Source organism: Hippocampus guttulatus, chromosome 20, assembly GCF_054856545.1.
Source record: "Hippocampus guttulatus isolate MCC_2025c chromosome 20, RoL_Hgut_1.0, whole genome shotgun sequence".
Taxonomy (NCBI): domain Eukaryota; kingdom Metazoa; phylum Chordata; class Actinopteri; order Syngnathiformes; family Syngnathidae; genus Hippocampus; species Hippocampus guttulatus.
In genome coordinates this window covers 8,596,505-8,621,329 of record NC_141280.1, presented here as the reverse complement: position 1 = coordinate 8,621,329, position 24,825 = coordinate 8,596,505, and the positions used below count along the sequence as shown (strand labels likewise).

Below are 24,825 nucleotides of genomic sequence, written 5' to 3'. Positions count from 1 at the left end.
TCACTTTTACGGTTCCCTCCACCTTCCAAACCCTCACACTCGGCACTCTTTCCAGCAGTTGACGTCTAACTTCAGGTTTCCTTCAGTGGTTGCCTCCTTTTGACAGAAGTCGGGTTTCCATCCATGGACTGAGATGCACCTTTTGATTCCAAACTTTTAGCTCCAGTTGCCCACAAAGTAAGCCTCGTAAGCGTTTAAAGAAGGGGAGACTAACATTTTGCGCCAGTTCCTCTGGTGCACCCAACTGTGTTTTTTTTTTGTTTTGTTTTGGGTGCACCAGCACAAAATTAGGTCCACCCAAATTTTTCACTGCAACAGCGCAGTTTTATAGGTTCAGTATTTCATTTATTTATTTGTTTATTTTTTAAGAAAATTGCATCCTGTCTTTTTAAGCAATGTTCACCAGTAGATGTGAATCTAAAATGCGTCATCATAAAGTAAAAAAATGTTATTTTTATGCGGCTGATATTAACTCATTCAGTACCAGCCAATTCTGGACCAAGTCTGAAAAGACGTTTAAAACCGTCTTTAGGAGTGAATGAGTTCATCTTAAATTGAGTATCCTCTCAAGAATATTGAACACTGGCATTGAAAAGTAGACCAATAAAGAAATTATATTCGATGAATTCATTTTATAGCAGACTCTGGCTCTGCTCACAAAAATTGCCACTTTGGCAAATCATGAAATTCACAGACACATTTTCAGAAACGGGCAGCTGTCAAAATGTCGAATTGATTGTGGAATTTCACACAAGACGAGCGGGCAGGCACTCTAGAGACGCAACTGTTTGTATCGAAGCAATTTCAAAGTCGCACCATACTATGCCCGCTTGCATATTCATGTGGTGGGTGCTCCCTCATTTGCATATTGGGAAGGAAGCCCGGCCACTGCTGCACTGTGCACTGATCTACCCTGCTGTGCTCATGTTTAACCTTCTTTTTGTGCTGTTGTTGTTCACTAATGTTGTCTCTTCCCCCCCTTGCCCCCTGTCTGGTTTCTTTTCCCCTCCATTCACTCTTTTCGTCACTCTTGCATGCTTATTTTGGACACATCTTGACTTTTTACTCCCACGCATCACATGCGCCTCTCCTCCATCAGTCCATCTTCATGTTCCCTCTTTCTTTCTCTTCGTTATCTTCCCTCTCCTCCATCCCGCCGTCGCTCGACTCCATCTCCGAGCTGGAGCGCGGCCTGTCCGACATCTCCGAGGACGGCGACCTCGCCGACGACGGGCACCACGAGGCGGCCGCCTTAAGCGCCGCCCCTGACGCGGAAGCGCTCGCGTACAAACAGACGCCTCCCTCGTCGCCAACCGCGACACGCCCTCAGGCGCGGGCCTCGGACATTGCGGACTCGGAGGGTGAAAGCGGCGGCGCTGAGGGACGCGGCAGGTGGCGCTCGCTGAGAGACGTGGCGCGATACGTTTTTCTCGTGCTTAGCTTCCGTTCCGTGTTGGAAAAGAGCGCCAAGAGGAAGCCGTTTGCCGTTTGGGCTGCCACGGGGAGGCTGGTTGCGTTAGTTTGCAAGTCGGCTCACAGAGTGAAGATTTTTATCATCACAAGGGCCCGAAGTGTGGCCGCTGTGTCAAGACTTCGTCAATTTAAACACACGATAACCTCCAAGTTGATTCAGCTACAGGCGAGATTTTCCAGCATGCAGCCTTGTTTGCCTCTCGTTTCCTTCCCTCACCTTCCACCCCCTTCGCTCACGACCTGTAGCAACCTTCCACCTCCACCCGCAGCGCTCGCCTCCCGCCCCGTCGGCCGATCGCTCCGCAGTTGCCTCTCCAGACCCTCCCCGCTCTTGCTGCCTTGCCTCTTGGTGGCCTTCCTTCTGGCCGTTATGTTCACGGCCAGCCGCTCCCTCGTCCTGGCCTTGATTTTGGCCGCTCCTCTCGGCCTGACGCTGTGCTACCTGGAGAGGCTGGCCTCCAGCCACCAGAGGGTCCCGGGCCAGGAGCGTCCCCACAAGCGGGGAGCCCTCTTCCCCTCGGACACCCCCCCGTGCGTCAGGCCCCACACGAGGACGCAGGAGATGTGCGATCCCGCCGCGTAGACGCTCGCATACCCGTTGGCATACCCGTTTTGTTTCGTTCTATTCTTTTGCACCTGCTGAGCTATCATTTTTTTCCTGCTTTTCCCTTTTTTTTCTCTTACCGTCAAGCTCACTTTGAAGTTGATAATGCTCCATAGAAAATGTAGGGGATAATAAGGATGTTATGATTACAGTAGGCTAGAATAGTTAAAGGAGAGTAACAGTAGATGCCGAAGCAAAGGATTGTAACTTTGCGGCGCTCATTAGTCGTGCACAAATACGAAATTTGGATTGTGGGTGGATTTATGTGTCCCCTCAACGTTGATTTTAAAAAAATGTTTTGACATTTTTCTAGCACATCAGGTCCATGCGAGTTTTCTTTTTTTTTGTTCTTAAGTTGGACCTTTGCCCAACTTTGCCCAATGCGGATTTGACCACCCGTGGTAATTCGCAACGATGACGTTTCAGAAAGAAAATCCACCCGTCGCTGAACCTAACCCTTCATTCATAATAGTAGTAGAAAAATGAAAACCTGCTGTATGAGAGAAAAAACAAAACAAAACAATGGCAAGCCAGATTCGGAAGCAGCGCATCCAATTATTCTAAAAAAAAATAATAATAATTACTTGGATCACTGATGTATTTAAACAAAAAAATATAAAAAATGATTGGCCAATCGCGGCGACACCTCCTGCAGGGCGAAGGCGGCATCTGTAAAGCTGACATATTATGTCAAGCAAAATATCTATGAAAAACTAATGCTTCAGTACATCACGGAGGCTGTCATACATTCTAGAGCACAGGTGTCAAACCTGAGGTCCGGAGGCCAGATCTGGCCCGCCATAACATTTTTTGTGGCTCGCGAGAGCAAATCAAGCTTGTCAACTTTTCCATGATGCTTGCTCAAGTCTCAACCAAAATGTAAAATTGTCATATGTTAATCCATCATAACATAAAGATATTGCAAGTATTATCTCATTATGTACTTATTAAATTCACGTAAACAATGGCTGGACTAACCATTATTGTTGACTTCTAATTTCAAAACTAGTTATCCACCAATTTGTTGTGCACTGAATAAGTAATATGTGGAGGTGATTAAACATTTATACGGTTTTACAAAATTCACAGTCATAATGGCCCTCTCAGGGAAACCGTAACTAGAATGTGGCCCGCAACAAAAATGAGTTTGACACCCCTATTCTCGAGTAATATTCTAAATATGTAACATTAACTGTATTCTCGAACGTATTATATGGTCTTGTTTGAATTATCATTTTTAATTTTGTAGGAAAATATTTTTGAAAAATAGGTATATATTATAAAATTGCAAGCATTCATTCATTGAATTCAAAGTAAGTGAAGAATTTGGAAATGTTCATATTAAATCAAGTATTTTGCCATTTTTATACGATTACCCCCAAAAAAGCCACATTTTAAACGTGTGGAAATTTATTTTTTAATGTTAAAACATCCATGTATAAAAAAAAATCAAATAGTTAATAGTGACAGATTTAGTATACTTAAGTATTTTAACAAGGCAACACACAGGAAATTATTGTATTGTAACAACCTTTTTGCCTCACGACCTTTGGAGGGGTGACCGAGCCCAGCGCCGAGCGTTTTGCTGTGCATCGCGACAAATAAAGCCCAAATGAGATTAATTGCACTTGTCATGTCGTTGTTCCCAGTACAAATTAGAATTGCACTGTAAAGGTATGAGCAAAATAGAGTCATGTACTTATGTTGCTTTTTGTGCTGTAGTGGAGCGCAAGCGACGCCTTATTTGCGCCTTCGCGGCCGAGCGAGCTCGTGCACTTCATGAACTCAAAACATAAATTTCACATCATCCATTTCATTTTATTTTTTGACTTTCTCCGCGCCCCTCCAATCTCCATTCTCTTATCGCTATGGCAACGATGCCCAAGGTTGAGGAGGCGGATTCGAGCCTCGGCCGTGTGGAAGCCCCGCCCGCCCAGGTCTGTAGTGGGAGGGGCTCTCTCTTCCCAGCATGCTTTGCGGAGTGTGTTTTGAGAGTTCGTTCAAGTGTGATTGCTCGCTTTGTGTTGATGCTTGAATTTGAGGTTGTTTTGGGGGGCATGATGACATAATTTTTTGCATTCCGGACCCACTCCTGCAATCTAGAAAGCAAAAGTTTAATGTTTGATTAAAATCTGTGGCTTTTTATTTTTTATGTGTATGTGTGACTCGTTAAAATAGCAAAATGGGTCCCGATGGGCAAAATTGTCGCAAGTGGGCACTTTGACCTTCCGTTTGGGTTGCATGCTGCGCCTTCACGTGTGCTTGGAGCGGGTGAAATTCTGTTTTTGTTTTTTTGTGTGGTCTGTTGCCATTGACGTGTTTTCGCGCGAGTGCTCCATTCAAGTTCATTCAACCGCAGCGTGAGGTGGTGTTGCTTTTTTTTTTTTTTTTTGCTTGTTTTTACTTTTGTTCACATGAAATGTTTATTTACTTCAAATGTACATTTTCCCCCCCTCCCCACTTATTTATTGATGGTTGTTTTTCCACATTTATTTCAAAAAATGTCTTCCTCTCAATTGGGGTTTTTAATCATTTTCTTGCTATTCATTTGTTTAATCACGTTTGGTTTCTATTTGTGCTGTATGTCCACCTTCCAGAGTCCAATGAGAGTGCGTGTGGATAATATTTATGTGAGGCACAGTAATTTGATGTTAGAGGTTGGTACTTCCGCGTCGTGCGATTGAGAGCCAACAATCAGAGCGTGCGGTGTTTTGTTGTGTGCTTGCCACCGGCGGCTTTGCCTGGCGCTCGATTGCAGCGGACTCGCACCGCTTTCCCTTTCTCTCAGCCGCACCGGCAGGCTCTCGTTTGCATGCTCGCCGTCCCTCTCCGCGACCGTTGTCAAACACGTCAGCGTTGCGAGCACGTCGCAGGGTGCAATGGTCTGCAATTCACGAGGTGGCCATTTTGGACAGCTTCACTTGGAGATGTGCAAATGGCAAAGTGGTTTACGGCTTAGAATCAGAGGTGACAAAAGTACCGTATTTTCTGCATTATAAGGCGCTTCGGATTATGAGGCTCACCTTCAATGAATGGCCTATTTAATTTTTATTTTTTTCATTTGTAGGGCGCACTGCATTATAAGGTGCATAAGCTGCAATAGTGGCTGCGGTTGCGCTATGAATCCACTAGACGGAGCTACACTAAAGGGAATACAATACAATACAGCCTTATTTATATACAGCCGTCACAACCGCTGCAGCTGTAACCATGAGAAGTGGTCACAAAAAAGGGACATGAAACAGAAATACAAATGATATTCCAAAACAATAAATGAAAGACAGAAGTTGTGAAGACAATTGATTTAACAAAAAAGGCATACAAAGCTTGTGGGCTTACAACCACTTAGAAGTCTTGGTTGTCTCCTTCTTCCTCCGTTTAGTCAGTAGTTCACGATGATTTTGGTATGATCTTTGTTTCATAATGGCTGCGCACAGCTCACAAAATAATTTGAGTCTCTGTGTTGGCGAATGCACGTCAATTAGTGTCATGCAGAACGCTTTTAGGCTACAATTGGTTCCTGCTAATAATCACCACGAGGTGGCACAGGAACACTAACAGGGAAACAACTCAATGGGGAATATAAAGAGACTGTGAGACCATATATAAGGTGCATCGGATTATAGGGCGCATTGCAAAAATTGAATGCTTTTATTTGCCCCTTATAGTGCGGAAAATACGGTACTCGCAATTTGTACACACGTAGAGGTACTGATATATTCCCCCCCTTAACTCATTCACTCCCAAAGACGTTTTTAAACGTCTTTCCAGACTTGGTCTAGAATTGGCTGGTACTGAATGAGTTAAGATTGCTCATGGTAGAAGTCCTGGAAAAAAATCTACTTCTACTTTTTATTATTTAAAAAAAAAAATTGCCACCTCTGCTTTGAATGTATACATCACACCAAGCAGGCTAAGTCCTCGCAATGGCTGCACTGTGAACGGACCCTTGCGCACGAACCGCGCACGAGGAATGCTGTTCCGACCCCATGGACTGCAATGTTTTTTTTTTTTTGAGTTGAAGATTTTGATGACTGCTGCCTGCCTACCCCGACTAACCCTGCCTCAGTAACCCGCCCGCAAGGGGAAACCTCCCTCCTCTTGTTGTCTGATGATTATCAAGTGATATGCGGTTTGCTAACCAAACTAATACAACCAGAATTGCAACATGGAGGTGATCGTGAAGGCCAACACAGCATAGAAAAGTAGAAGTGCTTGATTGCAATCCTGAATTGGTTCATATACTGGACCGACATAAATACCAACCATCTTTTCCGATGAGAAAAAAATTTTTATTAGGATTAGCCTCAAAGTATGATGGAAATTGGTTCAGTAGTTGTTGCATAATCAAATAATAATGTGGCTACGTTTAGAAAAACACAATTTTGCTGCTGTTGATCCCTGTATTTGGGACATATTTAGGAATAAATAAACATTTTTTTTTCATATTTGTTCAAACTTGAAAAATATAACCTGTTCAAAAGTCAGCCATCTCCAGTCCCAATTTGTGTGTCAATCCCCTCTGACCAAAAAGTCGCAGACCCAAGCCGAGACAAATGAGGTGTCAATCATTTGTCGTGCAAAGATTTTTTTTTTTAATAAAAAAAGTACATCAAAGCGTTAGCTAGATTACAAAAATAAGGAACTCTGTGTTATATATATATATACTTTTTTGGGGGGGGATTATTTTTTGGAGGGGAGTACCAAGTTCCTTATTTTTGTAATGCATAAGATCATATAAACATATTAGCTAGAAAATGTAAAAGAAGAATAATCCAGTTGGTTATTATATAAATTTTATACAAAATACTGAAAATGTTATGCAAAAAACGGAATTTAAAAAAAAACATGTAAGGGAAGGAAATGTGAGTCACAATATTTAATTATACACAAATAATACTCTGTGTGTGTCCGAGTGTTTATAACGGGAATTTTTATGAAACATTAAATTAGAATTTTTTTTTAAAGATGACAAAATAAACACTTAAATTTCATGAATTTAAAAAATATATATTCGTAATAAAGTAACAGCATCAGAAATGGAGCTCAACCAATCCAGATGTTTTGGGCAATGATCACCTCCAATGCAAAGAAAGAAAATTCCATGAAAGAAAATGGCCGACGCCCTGTTTCCACTCTGGCCAGCGCACATGATCACCGTTACCACTGTGGCAAGCCAAGCATCACGTTCATTTGAAAAGTCACTGCAAGGCCACAGTGAATTCTGGCGTCTGTCTTGACAGCCTAACGTTCCTGTGACCAAATATCCCATCATCCCTCTTTCTTCCTTCTTTGTTCCCGTCTTATTGCTCTCCCCCCTCCCTACCCACATCCCTCCATACGTAACCCCCATCCACCCTCTTCCTTCCCCTCCCTCCCCTCACATCAGGACCACAATAAGACCCAAGAGGAAGTACTGAAACACCAGGCTAGCGTTAGCGAGCTCAAGCGCTCTTTTATGGAGGCGCCGCCTCCCTCCCCTCCGCAGCACAACTTGTGGGAGAAGCGCATCACCTCCTCTCCTGCCACCACCCCACGCGTTCAGCAACCCGCAACGGTATGTCCCGTCCGGACCGGCCCTTCCGGTTTCGTATACAACATAATGTCGAAATCTGCTCTGAAACGCGCCACTTTCCACATGTTTAGTACCGTATTGGCCCGAATATAAGATTGTGTTTTTTGCATTGAAATAAGACTGAAAAGGTAGGGGTCGTTTTATAATCGGGGTCTAGACGTTATACCCATTCACGACGCTAGATGGCGCCATATATCATTGAAGCGAATGCTAAACTTGACTCCCCAGGCCAAAGTGAACCCGTCACGAAGAATAAAAATAAAAAATAGCGGTAAGAAAGAAAAGAGAAGAAAATAATAGAAGAGATAACAGAAAATGGAGAAACGTGGCGACAATCTGGAGAAAAGTGGGTCGAAGATCGGCCAGGTTAACCGCCAGCTGAGGAGAAGTTATGGTGTAAACTTCAAGATGCTTTTTCTCTCAAATATATTGTTATAATAGTTTGTTTCAGATGTACTGAAATTATTTTCTGTATAAAAATTTATTTGGTGTTCAAAAAGTCTTTTTTCAAACTTGAGTCTTGAAAAACAGGAGGTCGTCTTATAATCAGGGCCGTCTTATATTTGGGCCAATACGGTATTTAGTGGACATTTTTATTCCTTCCTTCTTTAGTCGGACCAGAAGACATTTTCTGCTTCTCGTGTGGAATTTAATTCAAAGTGTAACAATGACATTTTCATGAGCGCTTATAATTTTGTGTGGAGTTTACATGTTCTCCCTGGGCCTGCGTGGGTTGTCTACCGGTGGTCCGGTTTCCTCCGACATTCCAAAAACATGCCTGGCAGGCTGATTGAACACTACCAAATTGTCCCTCGGTGCGAGTTTGAGCGCGGATGGTTGTTCGTCTCTGTGTGCCCTGCGATTGGCTGGCAACCGGTTCAGGGTGTCCCCCACCCACTGCCCGAAGATAGCTGGGATAGGCTCCAGCACCCCCCGCGACCCTTGTGAGGATAAAGCGGTTCAGAAACTGAATGAATGAATGATTACAACATGCTATATAGTCAAGTCAAGTCAAGTCAAGTCAACAGTATTTATAGAGCACTTTCAAACAGCCATCGCTGCATACAAAGTGCTGTACATGGAGCAATTTAACATGCACAATAAACAGTAAGACAAATCGGTAATAAAGGCAGTAGAAAGCACCAAACAGTAAAACCAAGAACAAATCTAAGTCATGCTGAGTCGAATGCCAAAGAATACAAGTGAGTTTTGAGGAGGGTTTTGAAGATGGGCAGCGAGGAGGCTTGCCGAATGTTTAGTGGGAGGTCATTCCAGAGAGAGGGACCAGCAACAGAAAAGGCTCGATCCCCTCTGAGCCTCAGTTTAGTTCTTGGTACTTCTAATAAAGTCTGGTCCACAGACCTGAGGCGCCGGGCAGGTGTGTAGGGGCGGATGAGCTCAGAGAGGTAAGGTGGCGCGAGATTATTCAGAGATTTGAAAACAAATAAGAGGATCTTGAAAATAACTCTAAAATGAATGGGGAGCCAGTGAAGGGATGCCAGAGTAGGAGTTATGTGCTCCCTCTTACGAGTACCAGTCAAGAGGCAAGCGGCGGCATTCTGGACCAGCTGAAGGCGCTTAATGGAGGACTGGCTGACTCCAAAGTAAAGGGCATTGCAGTAATCGAGCCGGGATGTGACAAAGGCATGAATTACCATCTCAAAGTGTTCATGTGAGAGGAGAGGTTTTATTTTGGCCAGCTGTCTAAGGTGAAAGAAGCTGGATTTAACAACGGCACCAATTTGCCGATCGAGTTTGAAATCACTGTCCAGTTTAAGGCCCAAGTTTGAGACTGTTGACTTAAGATAAGGAGACAGGGGGCCCAAGCCTACAGGATGGAATGTACAAGGGCCACTGGGACCAAACAATATCACCTCTGTCTTCTTTTCATTGAATCTCAAGAAATTTTGTGCCATCCAGGTTTTGATTTCTTCCAGACAGGATAGGAGTGGCCTTAATGAGAAGGCGTCTTTCTTGCTCAGTGGGACATAGATCTGGCAGTCATCTGCATAGCAGTGGAAGGGAATACCATGTTTCCTTAAGATGGAACCCAATGGGAGCAGATACAGCGAGAACAGCAGAGGCCCCAGAATTGAGCCCTGTGGAACACCACATGACAGGGGAGCAGTGCGTGACTCAGAGCAGCCAAGGCTGACACAGAAGGTTCTGTCAGCTAAATAGGACCTAAACCACTCAAGAGCACTGCCGCCAATGCCCACCAAGTGCTGCAAACGAGACAGCAGAATACTGTGATCCACTGTATCAAATGCTGCAGTTAAGTCCAATAAAACTAGACACACGTGGTCTCCAGAGTCATTTGCCAGGAGGATGTCATTAGAAACGCGTAACAGGGCTGACTCCGTGCTATGCATCGTCTTGAAACCTGACTGGAAGACCTCCAAGATGTTATGTTCATCCAAGAAAATTTTCAACTGCATGTGCACGACTTTTTCCAGAATTTTGGAAATGAAAGGCAGCTTGGAAATGGGCCTGAAACTTGACAGCACATCTGGATCAAGGCCAGCTTTCTTGATCAAGGGTTGGACCACAGCATGTTTAAACTGTTGGGGAACTACACCAGAAGAGAGGCTGCTGTTGATGATATCCAAGACTGATGCGCCAACACTCGGGAGAACCTCCTGAAAGAAGTGCGGGGGAAGAGAGTCGCAAGGGGAGCCAGATGGCTTTGTCTGGCGAACTACATCCTCCAAAAGCGCCAAGGACACAGTTTCAAAAGAATTTAGCACAGCTGAACATGGAACATGGACAGAGGGGTCAGATGCGGTATTTGAGACCGGAGTCCTAGCTGTAGAGACCTTACCAATGAAAAACTGAAGGAATCTGTTGCACATCTCGGGTGAAGAATCCGAGCAAGTAGGCAGAGGGGGTTTGAGTACAGAATCTATTGTTTTAAATAGTGCGCGTGGGTTGTGACGGTTAGCTTGAATAAGGTCCGACAGATATTCTCTTTTGGCCTCTTTTACTGTGAGCTGGTAGTTACGCCAGCAGTCTTTCCAAATTTGATAAGAGACATGCAATTTGTCATTTTTCCACTTGCGTTCGGCTTTGCGACACCCCTGCCTAGCTGCGCGGGTAATGTCGTTAAACCATGGCTCGGGTTTAGGTTTTGGGAGCACAGTTTTCATTCATATATAGGACACACGTAGCAATTTATCGAGCCAAGGCCACATATGTGCTTTCTAAATTCATCCACAGTACATTTTACGAGTGTCTGGGGTATGTTTTGAAAAGATTTCGAGCAGCGTTTTTTTGCGATGACGCGTTACACAACATGCCAGCGCGACCGTGTTATGCCGTGTGAAAGTTGGCCGTGTGATTGACGTGTGCGCCGGCTGCCTGTGCGTGTGTGTGTGCGTGCGTGTGTGTGTGTGTATGTGTGAGAGACGCAGGTGCCTGTAACAGATGCAGCATCAACCGCAGCTTTCGCAGCGGATAACAGCGACACCAAAGAACCCATCAAGGTGCTCTATCTAACCTTCACTCCGTTTCTTTTTCCATCCAGTGCAGCTTCCCATCCGCACGACGTCCAGCGATATGTCCTGTTTTTTTTTGTTTGTTTTCGTAACATCTTTTCTGCATCTCCTCCCCCCACCTCCACTTTTATGTCCAATGATCATATTTTGTTTTTGTTTTTGTCTCCCATGCTGTGTGTGTGCGTGCATGTGTGTGTGTGTGTGTGTGTGTGTGCGCGCACCTCATTTTGTGTGTGTGCACGACGTGTACACGCGCCTGCACATGCGTGCGTGTGTCTTTAGACGACGGAAGTTGAAATTGAAGAAACTGTTGTGGTGCGAGAGATTTCCACCAAGCCCATCGTCCCGGACGAGCACGCGCAGGGAGCGGAAGAGGCCGCGCAGAAGAAGAAGATGAAGCAGCAGCGCGAGAGCGTTTCGTCGGAGAGCGAAAGCGAGGACGAGGCGGAATATCACCCCAACGTGTCCGTGTCCATCTCCCACACTCAAATTCCAGAGGAGGAGGAGGAGGAAGAAGAGGAGCAGGAGAAGTTGACGGAGGTTAGCCAGACCGCCCAATCTGGAAAAGCAGAGGAAGAGAAGAAAGAAGTAGAAGAAGCCACGGTGACACCCGGCGAAGCTCCCAATGGTCCAACCCAGCACGCGGAGGCCGACACCCGGCCAGTGGCTCCCGTACACGAAGAGGAAGTGCCCAAAGTGAACGGCGAGGCCAAGGTGGTGGACGCGCGTCCGCAGGTTATTTGTTGCTCTCAGGTAAAGTCAGGGGGCTACCACCTGCGGAGCTTCCGGGCTCATCAAAACCCCCACACCCCGCCGAAACACGCTTTTTCCTTCCCGCTTCCCAACCGTGTCGCTCTCCTTCCTGCTTTGGCGTCAACATTTAGGCACCGTGTGCATTCTTTCAAATCTTGAGGAAAAAGAAGAAAAAAAGGAAGTGTCCTTTCAGTTAGTTATTTTATTGTGACAATAACCCTTATAACACACGGTTCCAGCAAAATTGCCTTGTCAGAGACTTAACAGATGGCCTTGGCATTTAAACTCATTAAAACACACAGAAACTTATTAAAGCACACTTTTTGAAAGATTCGATGAGGACTCGAACGAGACTTCTCACTCGCACATAGAGGCCCTCCGTGCTTGCTTCAAGCTGTTTGTCACTTCCAATTGTGGTTTATTTTAAAACTGACATATAAAACAAAGGCGAGCACCAAAATGTTTACATAAACCATATAAGGCAGTTAGCTTAATGCTAACATGGACTCAAAATGCAATAGGCTCACAGTTTGAGATTAGCATTGATGTTATGGTAATTAGAGGCATTCAAACAACCTCTACTTTATCACACACACACGTCAGCAACATATACCCGTACAAATCCCCGAAATAGAACAGATTAAAAAAATGTTTTTGAAAATAATTTTGTTTTAACCCCTCACAACATATTTAAACATCCAAACCTATTCAAAATCAGTGGTTGTAGTTTCCTGTAAAATTCACACTTTCAACAAAATTAATTGAACATTTTCTATGCAAACAGAATTATTAATTAGAATTATTAGCTCAATGAATTATTAGTATAATTTCATCGAACGAAAGTCTGCTTGCTTCATGCTAACATAATGTGAAACACGATCGACTGGCTAATGCAACTAAGCATAGATTTGACTTGAATTTCAACTTTCAAACAACTGCTGCTTGAACGCATACCAACAGGACACCCGCGTCAGTCACGGCGCTGATACTTTCCGCCGTCCTCCCCTGGCTTTTGTGAAGGGTGTAAAAGGGGCTTATGTATCCGCTGCGTTCACTGCATCGCTTGCCTCCGTGCACTTGTGTGTCGTGACGTCATACGGGGCATTTTGAGTGTGTGACGCTTGTTTCTAGGCCAGTCTTTGTGCGGCGTTTGATCATGTGGTGGCGTACCTGTGCATGTGTCGCATGTCCTTCCCACATTAGGCCAGTGGCGCCCGGTGGTCAACTGGCTTGTCGCTATAGCAACGCATCGGCGACAACCAGCCAACTGTCGCCCACTCGGCTGAATGTCATCTTTGCATGTTGTGTGTACACTTGGTTGGTGCGAGGGTTTTTTTTTGGCCTCCCTGCATGTCGACACCAAAGAGTTTGCTGCTTGTTTTTGTTGCTCTCAATCCTGCGTTGTTGTGTTTCATGATGTTGTCTATCAGCAGAGTCTGCCCACTTAAAAAAAAAAAAAAATTTTTTAAGGACCTCTATTTCTGCCACGTTATTGATCATGCATTGTTGAATTTGAAAATAGATTTTAAGTTTATGCGAGGTTGGCTTGGGTCGGCTCTGCTTTGTCACAATTGTGACGTGTGTGAATGTTTGTATGGTGGTTTGTTGTGAGGGAAAGCTTCCCATTCAATAGGATCAATGGCACTCTCAGAAAGTAACACAATTTAAATAAGTAATACAGTGGTACCTCTCCTTACGCAATTAATTGGTTCTGGAAGAAATTTCTTAACTAGAAAATTTTGTAAGTCGAGACGCGTTTTCCATGTAAATAACCTAATTCGTTCCAAGACCCCCCAAAAACTCAGACATAAATGTCTAATGAAGATGCTAGGTAATAGCTAATGGCAGAGTATGTTGCGTTCAAGATACTCGGAGCTGCGAGTAGCAGCCCATACTGTATTTTTACCTTTCGTATCTTGAAATTTCTTTCGTAACAAGAGGCAATATGTTCCTGTTAAGACGTTTCATAACTTGAAAATTTCATATAAAGAGACTTTCGTAAGTAGAGGTACCACTGTACTAAAAGAAGACCCATTGCTAATAAAGTTTAACCCTTTTCATGCACCAATAATGAATAACCTGATAACATGATCAACCGTCCATTGTAGTAGCCACTGTCCCTTCGGCCAGCACTCCCAATGATTCTGAAGGCTTTGGGCAGATTAAGTTAACTCTGCAACACAAAGGGGCTGAAATCTAATTGGATAAAAAAAAAATAATAATAATTTTAAGTGAATGTATAGAACTTAATGGAACCAATTTTTTGTTGTAAATATAGGTCAGCGCTTTTGTTAAGTAGGCCGTGTTTAATATATTGAATAGGAAGTGCCCCCCCCCCCCGTCTCCACTCCCAAACAATGTTTGTCCTTCCTAACAAGCTAATTTTTCTTTTAATGTCTTAACCCTCCTTCCATCTCTCTGTCGTTCCCCCTAACCAGCCCCCCGTGGTTAAGACAGAAATGGTGACAATATCGGACACGTTTGCGGCGCAGAAGACCGAGATCGCGACCAAGGAAGTGCCCATCGTGCACACGGAAACCAAGACCATCACATACGAGGCCGCACAGGTGCATGTCCGAAGGCAGATTGTCATCCCGTGTGCATGTTTGAAGGCTTGATTCGTCCCTGGACAATGCAAATGACAGATTCATTCCTTTTTCTCCCCCGCAGGAAAAGAGTTTGTTAAGGAAGAATAGAAATCATGTTTTTGTTTTTTGTTTTTTTCCCTCACACTGATATTTTTTTTTCCAGCTGGACGGAAGCGGCGACGGAGAGCCCGGAGTTCTGATGACGGCTCAGACAATCACCTCGGAATCTTTATGCACCACCACCACCACGCACATCACCAAGGTGTGAAAACACACGCACATACAGCACATACAGCACATACACGCGATTGTACTTTTGCACTGTGGTGGCATAAATCGCTTCTCTAACACACATTTTAAGTGACCGTGAATTCGAAAACTGGATATTAACCCCTTTCAGGTACACAGCGGTTACTCCAGTGGACAGTTTGCCACGTTATCAAGGTTCCAGGGTGCGTGAAAAGGGTTTAATGTAACTGTGCAACGTGCCATTGCAGACGTTAAAGGGCGGCCTGTCGGAGACGAGGATCGAGAAGCGCATCGTCATCACCGGCGACTGCGACATCGACCACGACGAGGTCAGTGTGCAGTGTTTTTTTTCTCGAATGGCCTTAATACCGTTCTGCGTTCAAAGTCCTCTGAAACAAAACTACGGAAAAAAGGTTTGTCGTCTGAGCGGTTCATGGACGAAACGCCGCCGGCGACATGTGGAGCATGTTGCGCTTGCTGAACAAAGATTCACATTGATTGCCCGTTACCTTTGAATCCTACTTCATATTCATGTGGGCTGCGTACGAAAGAAAATACCGTATTTGCTCTGAAAGTGGCTATTCCTCCATTCAAACCCGGAACCTCATAACTGTGAGGCAGGCATGCTCACCACTAGGCTGCCATGCTCCCATCAGTAACAAATGTTTAGTCACCTCATTTGACGAGACGCTATCGTTTGCAACCACTCAGCCCATTTGAACTCGATGATTTATAAAATATTGAGAATCATCACAATTTTTATTTAAAAAAAAAACTTTTTCATAAGGTCACTTTTTGCCTATTGTAGGTCATTCTACTGTACAATGTATGTTCCCTATATTATTGTATTCCAAAAATGCTAATTATGCCCTGCAAAGTCTGGAGTTAAATAAATAATTGCCACCATTTGATTGAATACGGTATGCTGAGATCTGCATGCATCTGCCCCGCCATTGCTTTGTTATTCCTTGAGCAAATGTAAGCGCATTCAGGCATCTTACATTTCTACATATAACATATTTATATATATATCAGCATTTTTTTATTTTTATTTTTTTAATTTGGAATGTGCTTTATTTTGAAATGTTCCCAGCCGATGTCTACGCTGGCCATTTTCAAACGTGAAATGGCGCACGTAATAGCGATGGCACATTTGGCTTCCGTTGTCATTTTCTTTTGTTTTTGTGTTGTCTTTTTTTTTCTTTCTTTCTCCCATTTTGTTTCACCTTCCCTCGGTTTGTTACATCGGCTGCTTCGTGCTCGCCGCCGCCTCCTTGTGGCCGTGCTACGCTACTGCAGGCTCTGGCCCAGGCCATTAAGGAGGCCAAAGAGCAACATCCTGACATGTCTGTCACCAGAGTGGTTGTTCATAAAGAGACCGAACTGGCTGAAGAGGACGATTGATGCAACTCAGGTATTAGTTGTTATAATATTGTTTTTTTGTTCGAGGATAATAAACAGTGTCGTGAATTAGCACCAGTTGGAAAACAGGTCAAAACAGTCAGAAAGCAGTAATCTACAGCAAGAAAATATCCCCCCCCCCCCTTACATGCAGAGCTGAAAGGCCCGTCGGAGATGTCAAGAACCTCTCCGCCTCCCGCAACCACTGTCTTGGACCTTGACTGACAGAAGAGGCGCAAGAAGAAGACAACCAATACTCAACCCCCGCCCCAAAAAATAACAATCAAGAAAATAATAACACACTCCAAAGGAGCAAAAGAACCACATTGTTAGCTTAACATTCGTAGCATGTTTTTACTTCTTTTTTGATGTTTTTCCATAGTGCTTTTATTTTATTATTATAATTTTTATTTTTATTTTTTTGGACATAAATGAGACAATAATACAAAGACGGGGTGCTTTTATAAGTCATGAAAAATTATTATCATTATCATTTATTAAACTAGACACTAAAGTTTCACATTTTGGGAAAAGTTTGGTATCAGCCTGTCCCCTGTAGTGGTGGGGGGAAAAAGCTACATAATCTAAAATAATATTTTAAAAAGAAATCTCCTTTTTTTTTTTAATGTTCATAACACAACATCTTCCCACCCCTGCTCTAATGTGAATAGTGCGGCGCCTTCCCTCACATCAAGAAACATAATCATAACCCAAACCAAAACACTCACATACTAATGGTACAAACAAGTGGTGACATATACCAACCACTCGTTTTCATTCCTCAAAGTTTCTTCCGGTTTTCAGTCCTCACTTTCGAAGAAAAAAAAAAAGCCGTAAAAAGAACATACACTTGATACAAAGCTTTCAATCTATTGTTTTTATACTAAATGTGAACGGGTTTAGGCTACAACTGACTGATCTACAGATAAGGTGATAGCAGACACAATTTTTCCTGTACCCGTGAAGGGGGTGCAGGCTTGATTGGGAGATTATTTTTTAAGTTGGATTAATGTGAAAGCACATCTTGTGGACATGAAGGTATCGCAGCGTGAGTTTGTAAGCATCGAGATGACATCCACGTAGAGTTTATTTAGGTTAGGCTCATTATTAAAGATGGCTACGGACAGGTTGTGCAGTTCTTCGGAACACGCTGATTTTTGGAGGCAACAGAGAATGAGTATTGGATGATTTGAGATGCCCTATGTGACATTTTCAACAGCAGCGGCATTGTGTCGGATAAATATTTAAAAAAACAACAACATTCCACCTGTCTAGACTGGAAACTTTTTAAAAATTGGATTTGTTCAAATTGATACACTTTTCCACACCAAATCTTCTAAATGGTTAAATATTTTAATCCAATGTTTATTTTTTAAACAATGGAGTTTTCTTAAAAAACACTGGTCTTAACTGCGATGTACTGTCATGACATTCCACCGGAGGAAGCCGGAAAATATTGATTTCTCACTTCTGTCTTTTTTTATGCATATGATGTCACAACTCTATCTGTAGCTTTACTCTGCCCACATTTGATTTTCTCTGACTATGTGGTCCTTTTTTTTTTTTTCATTTTTGTAATGTTGCCGAGCGGATTTTTCTTTTTCTTTTTGGGGATTAAACCCCACAACAATTGACATGTTGTTTTACTCTGAGTTGCAGGTTGCAGTATAAATGGAGCAGTGGGGCTGCAAATTCAATTCCTGGGAATTTTGTATTTGAGCTACCAAGATTCCTGAAACCAATGCAGTGTCGCAAAGTCACTTAATGCTGCCTTAATACACATGCGTGTGTGTATGTTACGTGTGTGGGGGTGTATTCGATTTGCCATCATTTATTCGGACCAGCTGCAGCATTATTTTGTGCCCCTCAGCCCCCCCAAAAATAATAATAATAATAATTCACACACAGAAAAAAAAAAGGATTTGTGAAGTTAACAGGCAGCCCCATTGCTCCTGAGTAGTCCAGATTCTTTCTATCCATCAACTTAATTGCCCTGTATCACCCCGGCAAACACACACAAATCAAGTCCTTGTATAACAGTTAAAATAAAGGATTGTAATACTCTTTTAGGTGTGTTCCTTTCTTGCTCCGTATTTAGAGTCCAAGGTTGTCTGGTGTACGCATGCGCGCCGATGCTTCTTCTCCTGCTGTGCATTGCGGTGGACCAGCCTGAAGATGGCGCTCCTGTCTTGTGAAAACCCCGTCAGATCAGCCTCCACTGCGGACGGAGCAACAATATAAAATGGTATTACAGTATTGCGTACGTATGTCGTACATTTATTCGTATCTCACTTTTTAGGTCATTTGTATGCCTTTGAAGGTAACGCTGAATAGCAAGTTGGTCTAGGCACGCACGTTTCACCGGTTCTACAACGGAAGTGCAATTAAAATACCAAAAATTTGCTTTCTTATAATTGAGTTGATTTATTTTAAGTTACATTATAATCATGACCCTAATACATAGTATATTAAAATAGTTTTTGTCGCACGAGTTTGTGGATTTTTATTTGCAAACATTTTAAAATGGTAACGATGGCGTCCGTTTCAATTGCCTACGTCATCGACTGGGGACATCAACCCATTTCCATCTCCGTCAATTCGTGAACAAACTACGCAAGTACATTTTTAAAAACATTGCTTTGTGGTTTCCAGTTGTCCAACATGGTCAATATGCCCTCAAAAATATAATTTCTGACCACAAAGTCAGTTTACCGAAGTACTGAATTGTACACTTTTATGCGTCGCGATTAAGTTCTAACGTAATTTACATTTACGTTTGCCTGCGTTGGCTCGCACAGTTAATAAATCCACCTAAGAGTGTCGATACGTGGGTATAAAGGAGCTTATTGATGACTTGGAACCAAATATAAACGCTTTCGATGCGGAATCGTGATGAACCTAATTGGTTGAACTTTAAACTCTCAAGCTCGAGGTCATGGGGGCCGTTCTGAACTTCTTAAAAGTATATATTTACACACCTCACAATTAATTGATAATCATCCATCCATCCATCCATTTTCCGAACCGCTTGATCCTCACTAGGGTCGCGGGGGGTGCTGGAGCCTATCCCAGCCGTCTTCGGGCAGTAGGCGAGGGACACCCTGAATCAGTTGCCAGCCAATCACAGGGCACACAGAGACGAACAACCATCCATGCCCACACTCACACCCAGGGACAATTTAGAACGTCCAAACAGCCTGCCATGCATGTTTTTGGAATGTGGGAGGAAACCGGAGCACCCGGAGAAAACCCACGCAGGCCCGGGGAGAACATGCAAACTCCACACAGGGAGGCCGGAGCTGGAATCGAACCCGGTACCTCTGCACTGTGAAGCCGACGTGCTAACCACTGGACTACCGGGCCGCCCTAATTGATAATCATTTACAATATAAATAATGAGTTGGTTGTTACATCATTGTCCGCCAAATTTCATTTTGTCTTATTAATGTCAGCGAAAGTAAGGCAGCACATTATGGACTAAAATATTGGGACACTATTCTGCGCTTACCCTGGCTGAGCTTCCAATGGAGATAGACCACGAGTTGCAACAAGAGTATGCAAACAGACACGAAGAGGCCGAACAGGCACAGCTGTAGGAAGCTGTCCGTCTCCCTGTCTGTCCGTGTGACTGTCTGTCTCAGGAACAGAGCCAGATCGGCCCAGGGCCCGCTCAGGACCTCCATCCCACTCCTGAAAGACACCAAGACACATGGACTGATATGGTAAATCACTTTTTATGGCATTTATAATTGGATATTTGTCGTCATTGGTTACCATCCTTGAAACATGGCGAGTTTCAGAGCTGGAAGAAATATATTTGATAACTTATGATGCTTTGATTCTTACAAAGGAGTGTTAGGACAGCACTGAAAATGTTTTTAAAAAAACAAAAAAAACATGACAAGAACAAAGCAAAAGTGACTCGTGTTCCGCAAAAATCGATTCGAAGACGTTCCACCTTTAATCCACGAGGTTTCTTCACTTATAAATGAGCAAACTCAGCATTGTCAATTCAGTGCTGTGTAGAGGAGAGCGATGACCTCGACATTGTCGAGGTCAAGCAACCCCTCCACACACACATGGCACAACATCAGAGAGCAGTTTGTCCGGGTCCACAGTCAGCAGTTCATTTGCATCTCAAAAAGAAGGTGCCTTGCTTTGAGGACAACAATACTGCACGGGGAGGACGGCTGGTTTGAAAGATGTCGAATCCATCGATCTCAACACATTCCAAGGTTTGCAGGATCACCTATCATCTGCCTTTATCAATGCCTTGACCTCTTTGCCCCCCCCCCCCCATCCCGACAGACACACACAAATTGTCTCCTTACACAGCAAGAGCGGCCACTAACGAGCCAGGCGAGTGAACGACCGGTTAGTAAGAAGGACGGTCTTTCACCACAGGCACTTCGAACTAAGAGCTGAATTTTCATTGAAGTATAAAAAGTTAGCAAGAAGCCTCAAATACTCACGTAAAGTACCGGCCGCTGTCACAATGTTCTGATGACGGTCTTACAAACTTGACAAGGTGTCATTTGAGCGGCACTTTTTGCTTGTGCTTTTTAATCCAGTTCACAGTGCTCACACTCTTTCTCTCTCCCTCTCTGTCGCCACTGATGATGATGATGTGAACTTTGTTCTTTTGCACCCTTGTGATTGCTAAGCAGATTAGCTGCACAGGCCCGTGCTCGTGTGCGTGCGTGCGTGTTGTTGAACCAACCATCCAAAGGTCATTTATCGTCACAATGTGAAAAACAACTCCCCCCCCCCCCCCCCCCGTACTTTCATTGAACCCATAGGACGAACACACTTTTGCCCAGATTGACTTTCTATTAAGTAGAAATAAGTCATGTAAATCTAAATTTGACACACAACAGAGAGGGGTGTTATTAAGAACCATGGCAAATTTGCATTGCAATAGCATCAGGTGTCCGTGCTCGACTCAAGCTCATTTAAATGGCGCTTCTCTCAGGAGGCTGCGTGTGTGCTTGTGTGTGTGTGTGTGTGTCCGTGGTATGTGATTTATACATTATTTTCTTCAATAGTGGACGCCGATTGTCACATTTTCAATGCCTCTGCGAGTTCTTGCTGTTTATTTTGATGCCTGCCCTTCGATCAATGAGGTCTTGAGGATGTGTGTGTCGGTTCACAGATGTGTGTGTGTGTGCGTGGGTGCTTCGTCAGCGTTTGAGAACAGACATTTTATTGATTGTACATTGTTACGAGGTCAACTAAAATCTCTTTCCCACACTATCAAGACGGACAAGTTCATACTATAAAATGTGTGTGTGTGTGCGTGCGTGTGCGTGCATGTGTGAGTGTAGCATGTCATAGATAAAACGGCTACGGTTGCCATTTGCCAGAGTCAAGCTTGACGTTGAGTGTGAGCCGTGTTAGTCCAAAAAAAAAACATTGTGAAGCAGCATGTGGTTCAGCGTTATTTTTGTACTCTGTTCCAAGTAACCGTACACAATTGTGTGTCTTTCAGATCTTACTCTTGGCCTTTCGTATTGGCGCGACAGCAGCAGCGGTTTTTTTTTTTTTTTCGTCGAAAGACCTCGCGTACCGCATGGCTTGGTGAAGCAGCATGTTGTTCAGCGTTCCCTGCCGAGTGTCTGTCTGACCTCTCGAGACCTGCCAGGCTCGCGCGCATTTCTGCTAACTATGGGGAGTGACTGCACGCCGGCTTGAAGGGTAAGCCATCAAAACACAATTTTAATGAATTTGCATCGATTAATCCACGCGCTAAATTGCATTTCTCCCCAATGACTTTCACGGCATCACACCAGGCTGATTATCAACACACTTTAATTACTTTGGTGTATTTGAGACACTCGTACCATTTGCTTCCTTGTGATTTCATATTTTAATTAACTGCAGGATGCTTTTCATAACGGTACACCTCATTTTTTTCCTTTTTTTTTGGAAGACATGACGTAATAAAAAGTACCCAACAAACGATCTTGTTTAGAAAAGTATGGTGCATCCTGCCTAGAGAACTTTTCCATCACCCTTAAATTCTTCTTCCAGTTGTCATGGCAACCCCCCTTGGCCTTTTTAGCATAAGTTGCGCCAGGGGTTGCCCCTGATGCTTGTTACCATGCCGACAGTGGCTTTTTTTTTTGCCATGTTCTTAAATGAACACTGTTTTTTCCTGCATTACGTAACAGGTGTGACATTTGTCCGACAGCGACAATCGACTGGAATTAATTAGAGGGCAACGTCGCTCAAAAATGAAGAAAACTGATTTAAAAATATATATACTGTATATATGTACATATATTAGTGCTGTCAAACAATTAAAATATTTAATCGCGCCTAAATGTATAAGTGTCATAGTTAACACATAATTAATCGCAATTAATAGCACATTTTTATCTATTCTAAATTTCCTTTGATTTCTTTTTGTCCTATTTTTTCCCATTTTAACGCTCTCATCAACATGGAATCGGGGATCTGTTTTCTTTGTGCAAAATGCAAATATTTACTGAAACAACAATTTCGATTTTCAATTTTACATTCACATTTTTCACTTGGAGCAGCTATTCAAACTTGGAGCACATTTTATTATTTTAGCGCAACGTAACATCCGCTGTGACGTGGTGCCGCATTAATATCGCGGTAAAAAAATGTATCCCGTTAAAATAGATTTAAATTAATGCCGATAATAACGCGTTAAACTGACATCACTAATATGTGTATATATATAGACTATATACAGTATATATACTGTATATAAAATTCCTCGTCTCACCCCCCCTCGGGTGGTGTCCGTCCCTCATTCAGCTCGGGTCCTCTACCAGAGGCCAGGAAGCTTGAGGGTTCTGCGCAGTATCCTTGCTGTTCCCAGCACTGCACATTTCTGGACTGAGATGTCCGATGTTGTTCCCGGGATCTGTTGCAACCACTCATCTAGTTTGGGGGTCACTGCCCCGAGTGCTCCGACCACCACAGGCACGACTGTCACCTTTACCTTCCAGGCTCTCTCCAGCTCCTCTCTGAGCCCTTGGTATTTCTCGAGTTTCTCGTGCTCCTTCTTTCTGATGTTCCCATCACTTGGGACCGCGACATCCACTACAACGGCTTTCCTCTGCCCTTTTTCTATGATCACGATATCTGGTTGGTTCGCCATTACCATCTTGTCAGTCTGGATCTGGAAGTCCCACAGGATCTTCGCTCTGTCATTCTCCACCACCTTCGGAGGTGTTTCCCATTTTGACCTTGGGGTTTCCAGTCCATACTCCGCACAGATGTTTCGGTAGACTATGCCAGCCACCTGGTTATGGCGTTCCATGTAGGCTTTCCCTGCCAGCATCTTACACCCTGCGGTTATGTGTTGGATCGTCTCAGGTGCCTCTTTGCACAACCTACACCTTGGGTCTTGTCTGGTGTGGTATATCTGGGCCTCAATGGCGCTGGTGCTCAGGGCCTGCTCCTGAGCAGCCAGGATGAGTGCCTCTGTGCTGTCCTTCAGGCCAGCCCTCTCTAGCCATTGATAGGACTTATAGGACATATATATATATACACACACACACACACACACACACACACACACCTGGGCGGCCCGGTAGCCCAGTGGTTAGCACGTCGGCTTCACAGTGCAGAGGTACCGGGTTCGATTCCAGCTCCGGCCTCCCTGTGTGGAGTTTGCATGTTCTCCCCGGGCCTGCGTGGGTTTTCTCCGGGTGCTCCGGTTTCCTCCCACATTCCAAAAACATGCATGTCAGGCTGATTGGACGCTCTAAATTGTCTCTAGGTGTGAGTGTGGGCGTGGATGGTTGTTCGTCTCTGTGTGCCCTGCGATTGGCTGGCAACTGATTCAGGGTGTCCCCCGCCTACTGCCCGGAGGTGGCTGGGATAGGCTCCAGCACCCTCCGCGACCCTAGTGAGGATCGAGCGGTTCGGAAAATGGATGGATGGATGGATATATATACCTGTATATATATATTTTTTTTTTGTCAGAAATTCCTTGATGGACTTCGGGGTGGAAATGAATTTTTCTACTTTGCATGATTTTCACTGTTCTGGGGCACCGTGTGGAATCTTCGGAGTTAGTGGCAGACCTGTAACAGAGGTGAGGTGACACCTCTGTATAAGCAACTTCAATAATATCAGGCCCAAGGTGCGAAGTTTGCAAAAATTTTGCTGCATGTCAGTCGGACAAAGTCGACCCGGCAGTTTTTTTTTTGTCTTCGAAAGCAGTATCAGATTAGTCTGAAATTCTGGGACGGGTGTGTGAAGTTGACAAAGTCAACGTGGCGCTTTTGAGGATACTATTAAGAATAAGGCAGGAGGTGTACCGTATCTTCCGTTACGACTTCGATGTTGCAATTCTTGCGGGATCGCTGCGTGAAAGAAGTTATTGTTAGCGCGACAGAAGGATGGAGATTAGCGCCGCTGGGAGACTCGACAGCGGGGTGAGGAAACATGGTGGGTGGACGCGTGAGACACACCGAGGGAGCGGACTAGTCATCGAGTGAAGAGAAAACCCAACAGGAAAAAAAAAACGTTGCCACGATAGATACCTCTCGTTAATGTAATTTAGCGGTGAGGAGGCGGGTGGCGGAGACGACAAGTGACAGGAATAATTAATCCTCTCATGTCTGTTCTGTCCGAGCTCTAATAGAGCTTGATTGACAGGAGTATCAGCGAGAGGATGGAAATGGCGCTCCTTCAGATTAAATTAAA

General features: G+C 44.0%; 1 protein-coding gene and 1 long non-coding RNA gene across 12 annotated transcripts in view; one reads left to right on the top strand and one right to left on the bottom strand.

Annotated features, from left to right (window-relative positions):
• LOC147187896 (protein 4.1-like) overlaps window positions 1-18,201 on the top strand; it is a 40,345-nt gene extending 22,144 nt beyond the window's left edge. For 2 of the 11 annotated variants that reach the window (XM_086100788.1, XM_086100789.1), the window contains exons 15-23: window positions 4,675-4,734; window positions 7,467-7,634; window positions 11,063-11,134; window positions 11,429-11,899; window positions 14,338-14,466; window positions 14,651-14,749; window positions 14,985-15,065; window positions 16,036-16,150; window positions 16,292-18,201. In XM_086100788.1, coding sequence (XP_085956914.1) covers window positions 4,675-4,734; window positions 7,467-7,634; window positions 11,063-11,134; window positions 11,429-11,899; window positions 14,338-14,466; window positions 14,651-14,749; window positions 14,985-15,065; window positions 16,036-16,140 — 1,185 coding nt within the window. In that variant the 3' untranslated portion in view covers window positions 16,141-16,150; window positions 16,292-18,201. The other 9 variants (XM_086100799.1, XM_086100793.1, XM_086100790.1 and 6 more) reach the window with 9 other exon arrangements.
• Window positions 12,084-20,754, bottom strand: LOC147187895 (uncharacterized). The gene is made up of 3 exons (XR_015097699.1): window positions 20,610-20,754; window positions 19,646-19,827; window positions 12,084-18,355 (listed from the first exon to the last, which is right to left on the bottom strand). It is a non-coding gene; the product is annotated as an uncharacterized LOC147187895 (long non-coding RNA).
• Between the last annotated feature and the right edge of the window lie 4,071 nt (window positions 20,755-24,825).